An 11,923-nucleotide genomic window follows, 5' to 3' on the forward strand; every position below is an offset into this window, starting at 1 on the left:
AGAGCCTTTTGAGCATGGTGTGAGGTTCGTGTTGGGGCAGGGGGTATTGAAGCCAGATTGTGAGGATGATAATGTCGTAGCTAGAACAACCATGACTGGCCACGGAAGGGTCTTAGGCTTGAGAGTGTTTTCATCAGATATGCACATAAAGGTGAATCTAATAGTCATGTATGGCTTGGGGGCCATGGGGATAATGATGTCATTCCAACTGAGCTCACTCAACACTTTTTATTGAGGGGAGCAAGCAGGAAGAAGGGCTTGGAAGGACAGAAGGACAAAAGGGCCAGATTAAGATGGGCTGGTGGGCCATTCTCAGGACCCCAGAGACATGGGAGCCAGTGAAGATTTTGAGCAGAAAGGAGACATGATATGGCCTACTTTTCCATAGATCATTCTGGCTTCCAGGTTCACAGAAACTGTTATAAGTCTCTCACTGTTCTTAAGGAACTTATAATCTGATTTACAAAGGAATAAATCCGAGGATTTTTACTCGGTAGAAAATCACAATTTTAAATCTGATGAATCATGTCAATATTTACCCCATTACAAATGCATACAGATATTCACACAATTCTATATGAAAATATGAACCTAAAATTTTTCTTGACTCCATATGTAATAAAACCTGTTTTTCCCCTGCCATACTTTTTTATATGGAGTTTCATGCCTCAGCCTGATCCTTCAATGAGTTTATGGAAACATCTAGAATATCTTTTGATGAACTAGCAGAGTTCTTGCTCCACTGGGTGAGGCTTAAGCTCAAAAGTCGCTGTAGTCATGTCAGTTGTGCCTCTGGCCTCCTTCAGTTCATGGCTCATATTAAAATACGAGGTGTTTTTTTTTTCTTTAAATGTTTACTTATTTTTGAGAGAGGGGGGTGGGATGGACAGAGAGAGAGGAGGACAGAGGATCTGAAGTGGGCTCTGAGCTGACAGCAGGGAGCCCGAGGTGGGGCTCGAACTCACGAACCGTGAGATCATGACCTGAGCCAAAGTCGGATGCTTAACCGACTGAGCCACCCAGGTGCCCCCAAGGGTTTTTTGTTGTTTTTTTTTTAAGTCAGTATATCCACAACATCATAGAGCTGAGAGAATGGCAGATGGTCTGTTTCTCTTCACTGGGAGCTTTGAAGATGCTCTGAACTAACTTATTCCAGGTTTTGTGAATTCGTCAACATCTAAACCATGCATGTCAAGCTCATCAGCTTCCGTGTAACAAGAGATTCGTGTGGTACGGAGCTTGAACCTAGCATTGCAGAGCTTAACTCCACGGGTCAGACCCCAGGGGGGTCAACATAGAATCTAAGGGAAGCATCTGGTTTTAGATCCTTATTGGAAAATTCTACCTGCTGGGCCAGATTTTTGGTTCAGACCATGTCTGTCCTACTCAGAACCTCACGATCTAAAGGAGGGTTGTCCACAGAAGCGCCAAGAGCCAGAATGGTTCCACAGCCAGTTTTCATGCTTCTGAAATGGGTTGCTAGCTGTAAGAGCCTCTCTGCAGCATCATGGGTCAGCGTGCCAGGCCCCTTGCCCTTGGCTGGATTGCCCGAGAGGCAGGCCAAGCACCTGCTCCAGGCACAAAACAAAGTAAAAAGCAAGAGAGAGGAATATTTGTCATGGAATTTGATATTTAATCGTTCCCAAAATGGAATCAAAGTAGTCCTCGTGGGGAAAAGCAGAACTTTGTCGGATGTCATTATGTGTATTTTATGGATTAGTGTTGTTTGGGTGTTGAATTACTCTGGCCTGTCACCTTTTCAGTATGTAGGGAAGTGGTTCTCAAACCCGGTATTCATTCTTTTGAAAAATACTGATGGGGCACCGGGGCGGCTCAGTTGGTTAAGCATCTGACTTCAGCTCAGGTCATGATCTTGTGCTTTGAGGGTTCAAGTCCTGTGTCAGGCTCTTTGCTGACAGCTCAGAGCCTGGAGCCTGCTTCGGATTCTGTGTCTCCCTCTCTTTCTGTCCCTCCTGTGTTCAATCACTCTCTCTCTCTCTCTCTCTCTCTCTCTCTCTCTCTCAAAAAATGAATAAAAACATTTTTAAAAATTTTTAATGAAAAAATGGCCTGATTTCCAGGCAATGCCCCAGAGATGCTGATTACATGCCCAGGTGGGGCCTAGCCATTGGCATTTTTTTTAACTCCCCCCGGTGATTCTAACATACAGCAGGGTTTTTGATCCACTAACTTAGGGTGTCTAAAGGTCTCCATCTGACCTTGAACTTTCCTCCCAAACCCACCCGCTCCCTCTGCTTGCCCAAAACAGCATGGTCAGGACCCTAAAGAGGCTCTTTAAAGTTACTTTTTAAAGACAAGCAGATACTTGACCTATCTGAGTAGCTGGCAAATGAGTAGTGTGGGCACCTCAACCCAGCTTCTTCTTTGGTTTGAGATCCCAACCCTATTGGGTTGCTCCCCCGGGGAGGTGAGGGGGCTCGTCTCCACATCTGCGGCAGCCCCTCTGGAGGATCGCTGGGAGCTGCCGCATCCCTACATCTCTCTTGTGACCCTCCCCCTGTGCTCTGTTTTCAGCTCAGAGGCTTTCCAGAAAGGCGGAAGGAAAGGGGCCAAGAAGGTGATGATTGTCATCACAGATGGGGAGTCCCATGACAGCCCAGACCTGGAGAAGGTGATCCAGCAAAGCGAGAGAGACAACGTGACCAGATACGCTGTGGCCGTGAGTCCTGCCCCACCTGTCCCACCCTCCGCCCCTAGAGGCTTTACCATCAGACCCCTGAGGACTCCCAGGGGCATTTTCTGGGTAGTGAGCAAGCTGCCCAGGCCCCGGACGGGCCTCTTCTTGTTTCATCCTCTCCTAAAGAGCACCTTGGGAATTTTCTTTCAGCACTGTCGAGGGCTATCTGCAACGGTTGGGGACAGGCTGGGGGTTGGGGGAGAGTTCCTCCATTGCCAAAACCTTCAAAACACAAGAAAACACCCCCAAGCCACCCAGCCCCCAGAACCCTATCTTAGAACAGGGGCCTTATCTGCCCCCTACAAAACAGCCTGTTTCAAAATGCAGGTGAGCCCCTGAGTTCTGCCCATGGCAACCAAAAAGGGCTCCAGCCACGCGGGGTCAGGGGCCGCGGGGCTGTGGGGAGGTCTGTGCCAAGTCCTGGTTTGTCGCCCTGCCCCCGTTCCCTGGCAGGTCCTGGGCTACTACAACCGCAGGGGGATCAATCCAGAAGCTTTTCTAAATGAGATCAAATACATCGCCAGTGACCCCGATGACAAGCACTTCTTCAACGTTACTGACGAGGCGGCCCTGAAGGACATTGTTGATGCCCTGGGGGACAGGATCTTCAGCTTGGAAGGTGAGGGGTACATACCAAGAGGGGTCTACGCTCCTGGGTTCACACCAGGTGAACCCCATAGAGCAAGATCCAGGCCCACAACACAGAAAGCTTTAGCAGGAGTTATCCCTTCATGATAGGGCCCTGGTATTCTGTGCTGGACCTCACAGACAGCCCTGGACGGTGGCTTTGCTGACATTCTCCTTTTACCACCGAGGAACTGGAAGCTCATAAGACCTAAGTGACTTGCCAAAGCTTCCACAGCTTTGGGAAGAGATGGGCTTTGAACTAGAGTTGCCATATTTAGCAAATATAAAATACGATGTTTGTGGCAGACCTATACTAGGAAATTATCTGCTGATTGTCTGAAATTCAAGTTTATTTATTCATTCTTTAACTTTTTAATGTTTATTGATTTTTGAGAGGGAGAGAGAGAGAGACAGTGTGAGGAGGGGAGGGGCAGAGAGCGAGGGACAAAGGATCTGAAGCGGGCTCTGCGCTGAGCTTGATGTGGGGCTCGAACTCATGAACCGTGAGATCACGACCTGAGCCGAAGTTGGACGCTCAACCGGCTGGGCCACCCAGACACCCCTCTCCTTACTGTTTAAACTTTGGTTTCGATGGCACGGATCTCCTCTGAGCCATGTGTTGCTATAGCCGTTCCTCCCAACACGGGGCTGGGCCACATGGGGGGATGGTAAACAGAGATAAAAAGCAGTGTGCACAAGCCCGAGCAGTCTGCAGCACTTTGGAAAAGATGAGCTACAGACACACGAGGAGACGAAAGCAGCCCTCATCCACAAGGATAAAGGAATAGAAACTTTGAACCTGAGTTTCAACACTCCCACCAGAACTTAAAATACTCAGCTGAGTGTATTTCTCCCAGAAATGGTTGCCTTTGGGTGTTGAGAAGATCGGTGCCGGTGACATGTTCCTGGAGGCCCTCTATGGGGAGGGGCTTTCAGCACACATGGGTTACTTGTGCAAATCTGGGGTGGTGACAGGTCCCCCTCCCGAGGGTTCGATTCAATGTTTGGGAATCATCCAGAGGCATCTGGAACCAAATCTGGTGAATAATAGGAATGAGAGAAGTGAGGAAAGAAATGGAATTTCCATTTCTTGCCAACGATGGAGATTGTTTCTTTCCATGTGCTTTACTTGCTCTTTCCCCTATATTGACATTATGGCATACATGCTCTGTCATATAACTCGTCCCAAACCCTTTGCAGCAGTGACTAGGCTACTGATAGTGAAGCCACGGCCACCTGGAAGGTGCCCTCCCTGTGTGGGCTGCCTCAGGGCCCCCTCCTCCCTCCCCGGAGGTGCCCCAGGACACAGGTGCCATGGATGGGGCTGCAGGTGGGTGGCGCTAAGCAATTGGGCGTGCAGCTGAGGTCTTTCTGTCCCTCTGTTTTAGGCACCAACAAGAACGAGACGTCCTTCGGGCTGGAGATGTCCCAGACCGGCTTTTCTTCTCACGTGGTGGAGGTAGGTCGGGGTTGGAGCCACCCTCCCACATACTTTCCGGCTCTCTAGGTGGCCACGCCGCCTTTCCTGGGCTGTCCCTCACCCACCCCCCACTTTGTTTCTCCGGGTCTCTCTGCCTCTGTCTTCTGTGGCTGCAAGGGGGAAGTCGAGGCCTTCAACTTACAAGCCCTTTTCAGCAGGGAGTGAGCTACAAATAACGAACCACCTGCACAGGGAGCCGATGGGGGCATTTCCTCCAGGTCCGAAGGTCCCCTGCAGCCCACAGAGCCTTGTGCAAAAATTGGGTCAACGCGGCAGAGGCTGTTGGCCTGCGCCAATAACGCCCTTGCCCAAGGCAGCCTGTGCGTGCAGGGGCATGGCCCTGAGCTGGTGCGGGGAGGGGGTCCAGATGGACCTGCTGTGCTCCCGGTGCAGACTCGGTCTCAGATGGCAGAGGATCCAGATGGCCACATGGCATCACAAGCAGCATGTCGCTTCAGAAGCTCTACGTTGGCGGCCCAGAGCACCGGACCGTCACTCGCCCTCGACATGCCTCGCCTGGTTCCGATTGACAAGATGGGGCGGAAACCTCACGGGATTGCCAGGGCGGGGCAGAGAGCCGGTATCTGCGAAAATGTGTCGTAAACAGTGGAGCCCTGCCTGGGAGCACTGCGTGCTGGGAGGACCACCTGGCAGGAGTCCATGTCAGTGGGCATGCTTGGAGCAGAGAGGTTCCTAGGTGTTCTGCCCCAGGCTGGCACCGTGGGAGTGTATGTATGCCTCCAAACCTGCCAGAAACGACCTGCCTACTTCCGCATCACTTCCGTTATCTCACTGAACACCCCCCCCACCAACAACACTGTGAGGTGAATAGGGCAGGATTCCTTGTTCCCAGTCTCCAGACAATTAAACTGAGTCACACAAAGTCTAAGTGACCTGCTCCAGTGACCTAAGTAGGAAAATACGAATCTCACGCTCTTCCTCCCCACGCCAAGCAGCTGCTCCCCGAGAGCGAGTGGAATCTCAGGGGGTCTGAGTCAGAAACCCCAAATCGGAGGCGGAGGGGGACATGTGAACAGGCAGCAGGACGGAAACCTGACTCACACGCCACTGTTCCTGAACTGCATCTGGACAGACTCGTGCCCACCCGGGCACAGCAAGCTACAAATGGAGCCGCCTATGATTATAACAGTGCGTTGTATATGCACGGCACTTTAAACTTCTCCAGGAAATTCCTATGCCCCATTTCAGGCTCAGCACAGCCCTGCCAGGTCGACAGGCAGGAATAGTTGTCCTGTTTTTGTTTTTTTTAATGTTTACTTATTTTTGAGAAAGAGAGACAGAGTACAAGCGGGAGAGGGGCACAGAGAGAGGGAGACACAGAATCTGAAGAAGAATCCAGGCTCTGAGCTGTCAGCACAGAGCCCGATGCGGGGCTTGAGCCCACGAACCGTGAAATCATGCCCTGAGTCGAAGTCGGACGCCCATCCAACTGAGCCGCCCAGGCGCCCCATAGATGGTCAGGTCTGCAAATCTTTTCCGTGCCTTCTCTGTGCTGGGCCCTGCGCTGGGTCCTGGAAGGTGCAGGCTCCTCTTCTAACTCTGTGGTCCGTGCGTGCCTAGGAATCGGGGAACTCGAAGAGAAGGGGAGGTTACACTGAGGTTCAGGTGTTCAGGAATACTTGAGATGAACCCTAAAAAGGACCCAAGCATCTTAGTATGTCGAGCAGGAGGAGTCCTTGAAGGATCCATGGATAGACACCCCCCCCAAGCCCCCCACCCCCCGCCACCCGCTGCACAGAGGAGACCAAGAGCTCAGAGCCCTGGCCTGTTGTTTAGGTCAAGGTCATGCACTGCCCTGTGTAGATTCTTCCACGTGTCCAACTCATTTTCATTCCTCTGGTTGGAGCGACCGGAGTGCCTCTCCCCATCCTTATCACCGCCCCAGCTCTTCTAACACCCCCGAGTCTGGTTTTCAAGTGACAGGCATCTGGAAGTTTCTATCTGATACGACTCTTAAAGAGAAGACGATTAAGTCTGAATCTGAGACTCTTTAATACCTAAAAAGAAAAAACCAATCCTTCCAAATCCAAAAGAATGGAACAACGATGGCGGGCTGTCTGGTGGTGTGACCGGCCACTGGGTTTGCTATTTTAGGGCACATAGGGTTCTCAGTGCTGATGCTGACCACTGAGGCCACCATAATTGGCCACAGCCGTCCTGTCCCTGGGAGTCCAGCTCCACAGCTCTCGGGGCTGGTCAGCCCTCTCCGGAGATGGGAAGCAGTGGTCCAGCCTTTCAGCTTTGCCCAGAGCAGGTCTCAAGCCCGAGTGAGTCCAAGTCCTGGGCGAGCTCTCAGCCTCCATCCCCTCCAAAAGTGTTCCACAGACGGCCTCAGACAGCCACTTCCTGCAAATGTGAGAAGAAGCCTTCAGCTTCCCTGGGCCTGTTTAGTTATGTCAGAAGGAAAGGTCTCTAGTCCTGGAGGAAGTACCTCATAGAATGTTCTCAAATAGCAAAGGGGCCGGTGGCTCATCACCTGGGCTGCTGTTGCCTGTCTAGCAAGGAAACCAACCTTCAAAAGGGTAAGAACAGCAGTCTTTAAAAAGAGTAAGAACAGCAAGAGGAAGAGGAGACTAGTGCCAGGGTAGAGAGGAGATCCCAAAACATCACCTGGTCACCCAAAGAGCCCAAGGCCCCAGACCACAGGAATGGCATCCCAGGCTGAAGGTCAGAGCCATGGGGAAACCCAGGGACCTAAGTCAATCCAGGAAACTCTAGTCTTGATTTGCCAAAAAGGGGAAAGAAGACATTCTGGAAATGACCACCAGGAAGGCCAGCTATGGATCTCCAGTCAAATTCCAAAACAGATTTTGAAGCCAGTGTTTCCATTAGTATTTGGAAATGAATGCAAAGATCACTAACAGCTGGAGTGGCTTCTATTAGTCCTGGCTGCGTGCTGAGGTGGTGAACTCCCTGTTGAGCTGGGTAATCAAGAAGAAGCTGCAAGAGTCTGCCAGAAAGCTTCCAAAAGGGATCCGTACCTCCCAAGGGGGCATAGACTCTGAGTCTGTAATCCACACAAACCAAGATGGAAAGTGTGCAGGAAAGGAAGGGGACAATAAGTTATGGATGCCCCCTAGTGGTGGATGGAGCTAGGGTGCTGCTCCCACCCAGGGGCTCTGCAGAGGAATTTCACATGGAACTCTTACCTCTCCCCAACCCCAAAAGTTTACAGAAGGAAGCAGTTTTATTAGGGTGGATCTTGTCTACACAAATACTTTGGTGACTCAACTGAGATGGGAAGAGACTGTTTCCCTTGAACCTACACGTGATGATCCAGCAAGACCAGCCCTCAGTTATGTCTGACACAGGTCAAGGGTGGGGAGACTCCTACCTCCCAGGCCAGCAGCCCCAGCCACCCCAGCCACCCTCCAGCCTCTTCAGCCTGTGCCCTTCCCGCAGCCTCTGCTAGAGCTGTGGGCTGGATAGCCAAGGTCATTGGTTGTTACCTAAGCTGCTTAGCTGTGAAAGCCTTCAGGCTGTAATCTTTCCTAAGAGGTTTACATTTGATTTTTTAAGTTTATGTATTTATCTTGAGAGGGACAGAGAGCTCAACCCAGGGAGGGGCAGAGAGAGAGGGAGAGAGAGAATCCCAAGCAGACTCCACAGCGTTGAGCCTGAAGCAGGGCTCTAACTCACGAAGCCAAAATCAGGAGTTGGCCGCTTAACTGACCGAGCCACTACAAAAACATTTGAACTAGTTTTGCACATTTGATTCAATCAAAAATGAAAGAAACCGGGGTGCCTTGTGCAGTTCAGTCGGTTAAGCATCTGACTTTTGATCTCGGCTCAGGTCATGATCTCATGGTTCATGAGTTCAAGCCCCCCCACCCCTCAGGCTCCACACTGACAGTGCTGAGCCTGCTTAGGATTCTCTCTCTCCTTCCCGCTATGCCCCTCCCCTATTTGCTCTCATTCTCTCTCTCTCTCTCTCTCTTTCTCTGTCTCTCTCTCTCTCAAAATAAATAAATAAACTTAAAAAAAAATGAAAGAAACTGATCCATATGGTGACGTGAGGGGTTGGTACCTAGAGGCTGTGAACCTCTCCTACACCCCCATAACCTTAAACCGTGGACCCCTCCATGTGCTAGCTAGGGCAGGCAGTCAGGGCTGTCCGCGGGCTCCACCCCATGAGGCCTGGACACGGTAGCCAGGGTCTGCCGGCATGCTGTTCCAGATCGTTCCCAAGTGACTCCTGGTGGCGGCAATCATTTCCAGGTCATTGGGGTCTCCTCCTAAGCCCAGCTCCGTGTCTCAGGCTGCACCCTGGTGCCAGGCACCCCACTCCTGAGCCTTGTTCCGGGGACCTCTGAGCAGAGACAACCAACCCGCCGATCGGGAACAAGCCGTCAAGTACAGGGTGGCCCTTGTTCCCCACACCACCTCCTTGCCACCCTGCCTACCAGCTTCCGGCACAGTGAAGGGCTTCTCTCCACAGAAAGACTGAAGGCCCGTTTCTGGGTGTTTCCTGCCCAACCCCATCTAAACCTCCTGGCACTCATTGTTCCTCAGGCTCCACTTTAGGCTTGTTAAAAATGCATCGTCTATGACAGAATCTGAGCAATTAGTGAAAAGTATAACCCGTCCTTTTCACGACGTATTTGCCTTAGGAGGGGCTCTTGGCCCTTCTAGAGTCACTCTGATGGTGGACATGCAGGCACGAGGGAGCTATGGAGGAGCCTGGGGAGGAGGACGGGACTCAGTGCACAGGACCACCTATCCAAAGCCAAGAATTGTTGGCATCTGGCATTCTCATTCCATTACTGCTGGGCAAGGAGAAAGCACTGCCTGGATGTGTGGCCTCAGACAAACCATTTAACCTCTCTGAACCTCAGTCTTTGAGCAGATGTCTGAAAAACACTGGCGGAATCGAGTCTTGAGGCTTGGAACTAGAAGTGTACATTTTGAGACTTACGATCAAGTAAGGGTTTCTTAAAGTCCTGTCCTAACTCCACCCACCTCTCAGTCACCCCCCCCCCCCCGCCACCGCCGCTTCCTGCGGGGCCCCCCAAATAGGCTGCCCTTGCCTCCACTAGGCTGCCTCCCCTCAGGCTGCTGTAATGACTCCTCTGCAGCACCAACTTGACCATGAGATGTGATTCTTTGACTCCCGCGTCCCCGATGCTTTATGGATGAATAAAAGAACGAAAGGAGCTACTATATACCAAGTCCTTTGCTGACTGCCAAGCTCCGTGCTAAGAATTAAAAATGTTAATTCTCCCAACAAAACAATTTACAGCTGAGGCTGAGAGAGAGAGAGAGAGAGAGAGAGAGAGAGAAGGGAGAGAGGGAGGGAGGGGGGAGAAAAAAAGGAAGAGAGAGAGAAGCTTGCCCAAGGTCACACAGCTAGAAGCTTTGGAGCTAGAACTGGAACTCAGCAATGTCTGACTCCAGACTTCATGCTCTAACCACTGGGCCAGGGATTCTCAGCCTCAGCCCAACTGCCAACTTGGGCTGGATAATTCTTCGCTGCAGGGCCGTCCTGTGTATTGTAGGCAGCGGCCCTGACCCTACCCACCAGCTGCCGCACCAACCCCAACACCACCCCCAGCTATGACAACCCAAACTGTCTCTGGGCATTGCCAAATATTTCCTGGGGGCTAAACTGCCCCCCGTTTGGGAGCCACTGCCCTAAACGATGCTGTTTCTAGTGTTAGGGATGTGACCCAACCCTGGGGACACGGAGCAGCTGGGGACACAGTTTGGAGGGACATGGTCACACGTACCAGGAACATTCAGCTCAGCTTGGGAGGCAAGACTGCTGCAGGGGCCAGGTCAGAAGGCAGCTAATTGATGAGCTAGCAGAATCGGACGGCAGGTGCTATGCTAGAGTGAATACGGGTACAGGTTGTCTATAGGAAGGGCACGGACTTGGCCTTGGACCTGCTGAGGGCCACCATGCCTGCATCCTCACATCTGCACAGGGCACTAGAAAAGTCCGCTTGTGCCAAGGGTCCATGTGCAAGGCCACCCAGGCACACCCTGGCAGTATCTGGTGGGAGCTCACGTGGCCCCACGGGAAAGGAAGCCATAAATCAGGGAGCCGGTGCCAGGCCTGGAGCGTGGGATGAGGCTCTTCCCTGGAATGCCCTGGTATTTGTTTTCCAGCTGGGCCTACATGCTTGACTTCCTCTGTCAAGGCTTTGGCCCTTTTTGGGACCCTGCCCTTCCAGATTTTTTCCAAATTCGAAATGCCTAGGCTCCCCGAGCTGGGGAAAGACCGTGCCATACTGAGGTTTGCTCCTCCTGCCCTCCCAGCCTGCCCTCTCCCCTCCTTCCTCAGCGAGGCTCTCCCTGGTAACAGAGCCCTCTCAAGAAAGGACCGCCCCCTGGGAGCACAGGCCTACGGGCACTGCCAGGGTGAAACAGCATAAGGCGAGAGACTGTGAGCAATCAGCCGACCCAGTGCTGCCAAATCCGGAAGTCCAGTGGAATCCCAAGCCCCACATACATACGGGGTCCTCCCCAGAGGAATCCCAGTCCTCCTCAGTACATCATGGAGACTTCCAGTCACCTGCAAGGCCAAAAATTCATCTTCAGAGCCCTCTCCCTGAAGGAAGAAGCCTGGTCCTGCAGAAGCAAACTTGAATTCAAGCCAGAAGAGAGAGGGAGGAGAGAGACGAGGCCCAACCATCACTGTCCTCTTAGAGGGTGCTCCAATGGAAAACTGGGAGCAGAGTCCGGGGGCTGCCCGTGGCTCTTTTCTCCCCTGCCCAACCCACCACCCTGCTCCAAGTCCCAGCCCCGCCCCGACTTGCTGTGCAGCCTCGGACAAGTCCCTTTCCCTCTCTGAACCTTGGATGCCATTTGTCAAGTGCAGATAATGAACATCTGACATGCTGGTCTCTCACAAATGGGTGGCTGGATGAGAAAGTACTTTGCAAAGAAGGGAGCACACCCCAAGTGCAAGGAGCACTGGCCGTGAGTGTGGGCCGTGAGTCTTTGAGGTGCCGGCCCTGCTCCCGGCCCAGGAGATCATCAGGCGCTCCCAGGCTGAGGCTCACACAGACCGGGAGGAAAAAGCTAATTAGAAAGTGCGACATTAAACACAACCAAGTACATCAGACTCTCCAGAGACCAGCTTGCTTGCGGTCAGA

At 52.2% G+C, this 11,923-nt stretch overlaps 1 protein-coding gene across 1 annotated transcript in view; it reads left to right on the plus strand.

The window, feature by feature from the left end:
- Window positions 1–11,923, plus strand: part of ITGA11 (integrin subunit alpha 11) — a 90,436-nt gene that overhangs the window by 41,986 nt on the left and 36,527 nt on the right. Inside the window, exons 7-9 of the mRNA XM_042941572.1 lie at window positions 2,536–2,680; window positions 3,152–3,317; window positions 4,714–4,784. Of these exons, the coding sequence (XP_042797506.1) occupies window positions 2,536–2,680; window positions 3,152–3,317; window positions 4,714–4,784 (382 nt within the window). The remainder of the gene's footprint in view (window positions 1–2,535; window positions 2,681–3,151; window positions 3,318–4,713; window positions 4,785–11,923) is intronic.

Source organism: Panthera leo, chromosome B3, assembly GCF_018350215.1.
Source record: "Panthera leo isolate Ple1 chromosome B3, P.leo_Ple1_pat1.1, whole genome shotgun sequence".
NCBI lineage: Eukaryota > Metazoa > Chordata > Mammalia > Carnivora > Felidae > Panthera > Panthera leo.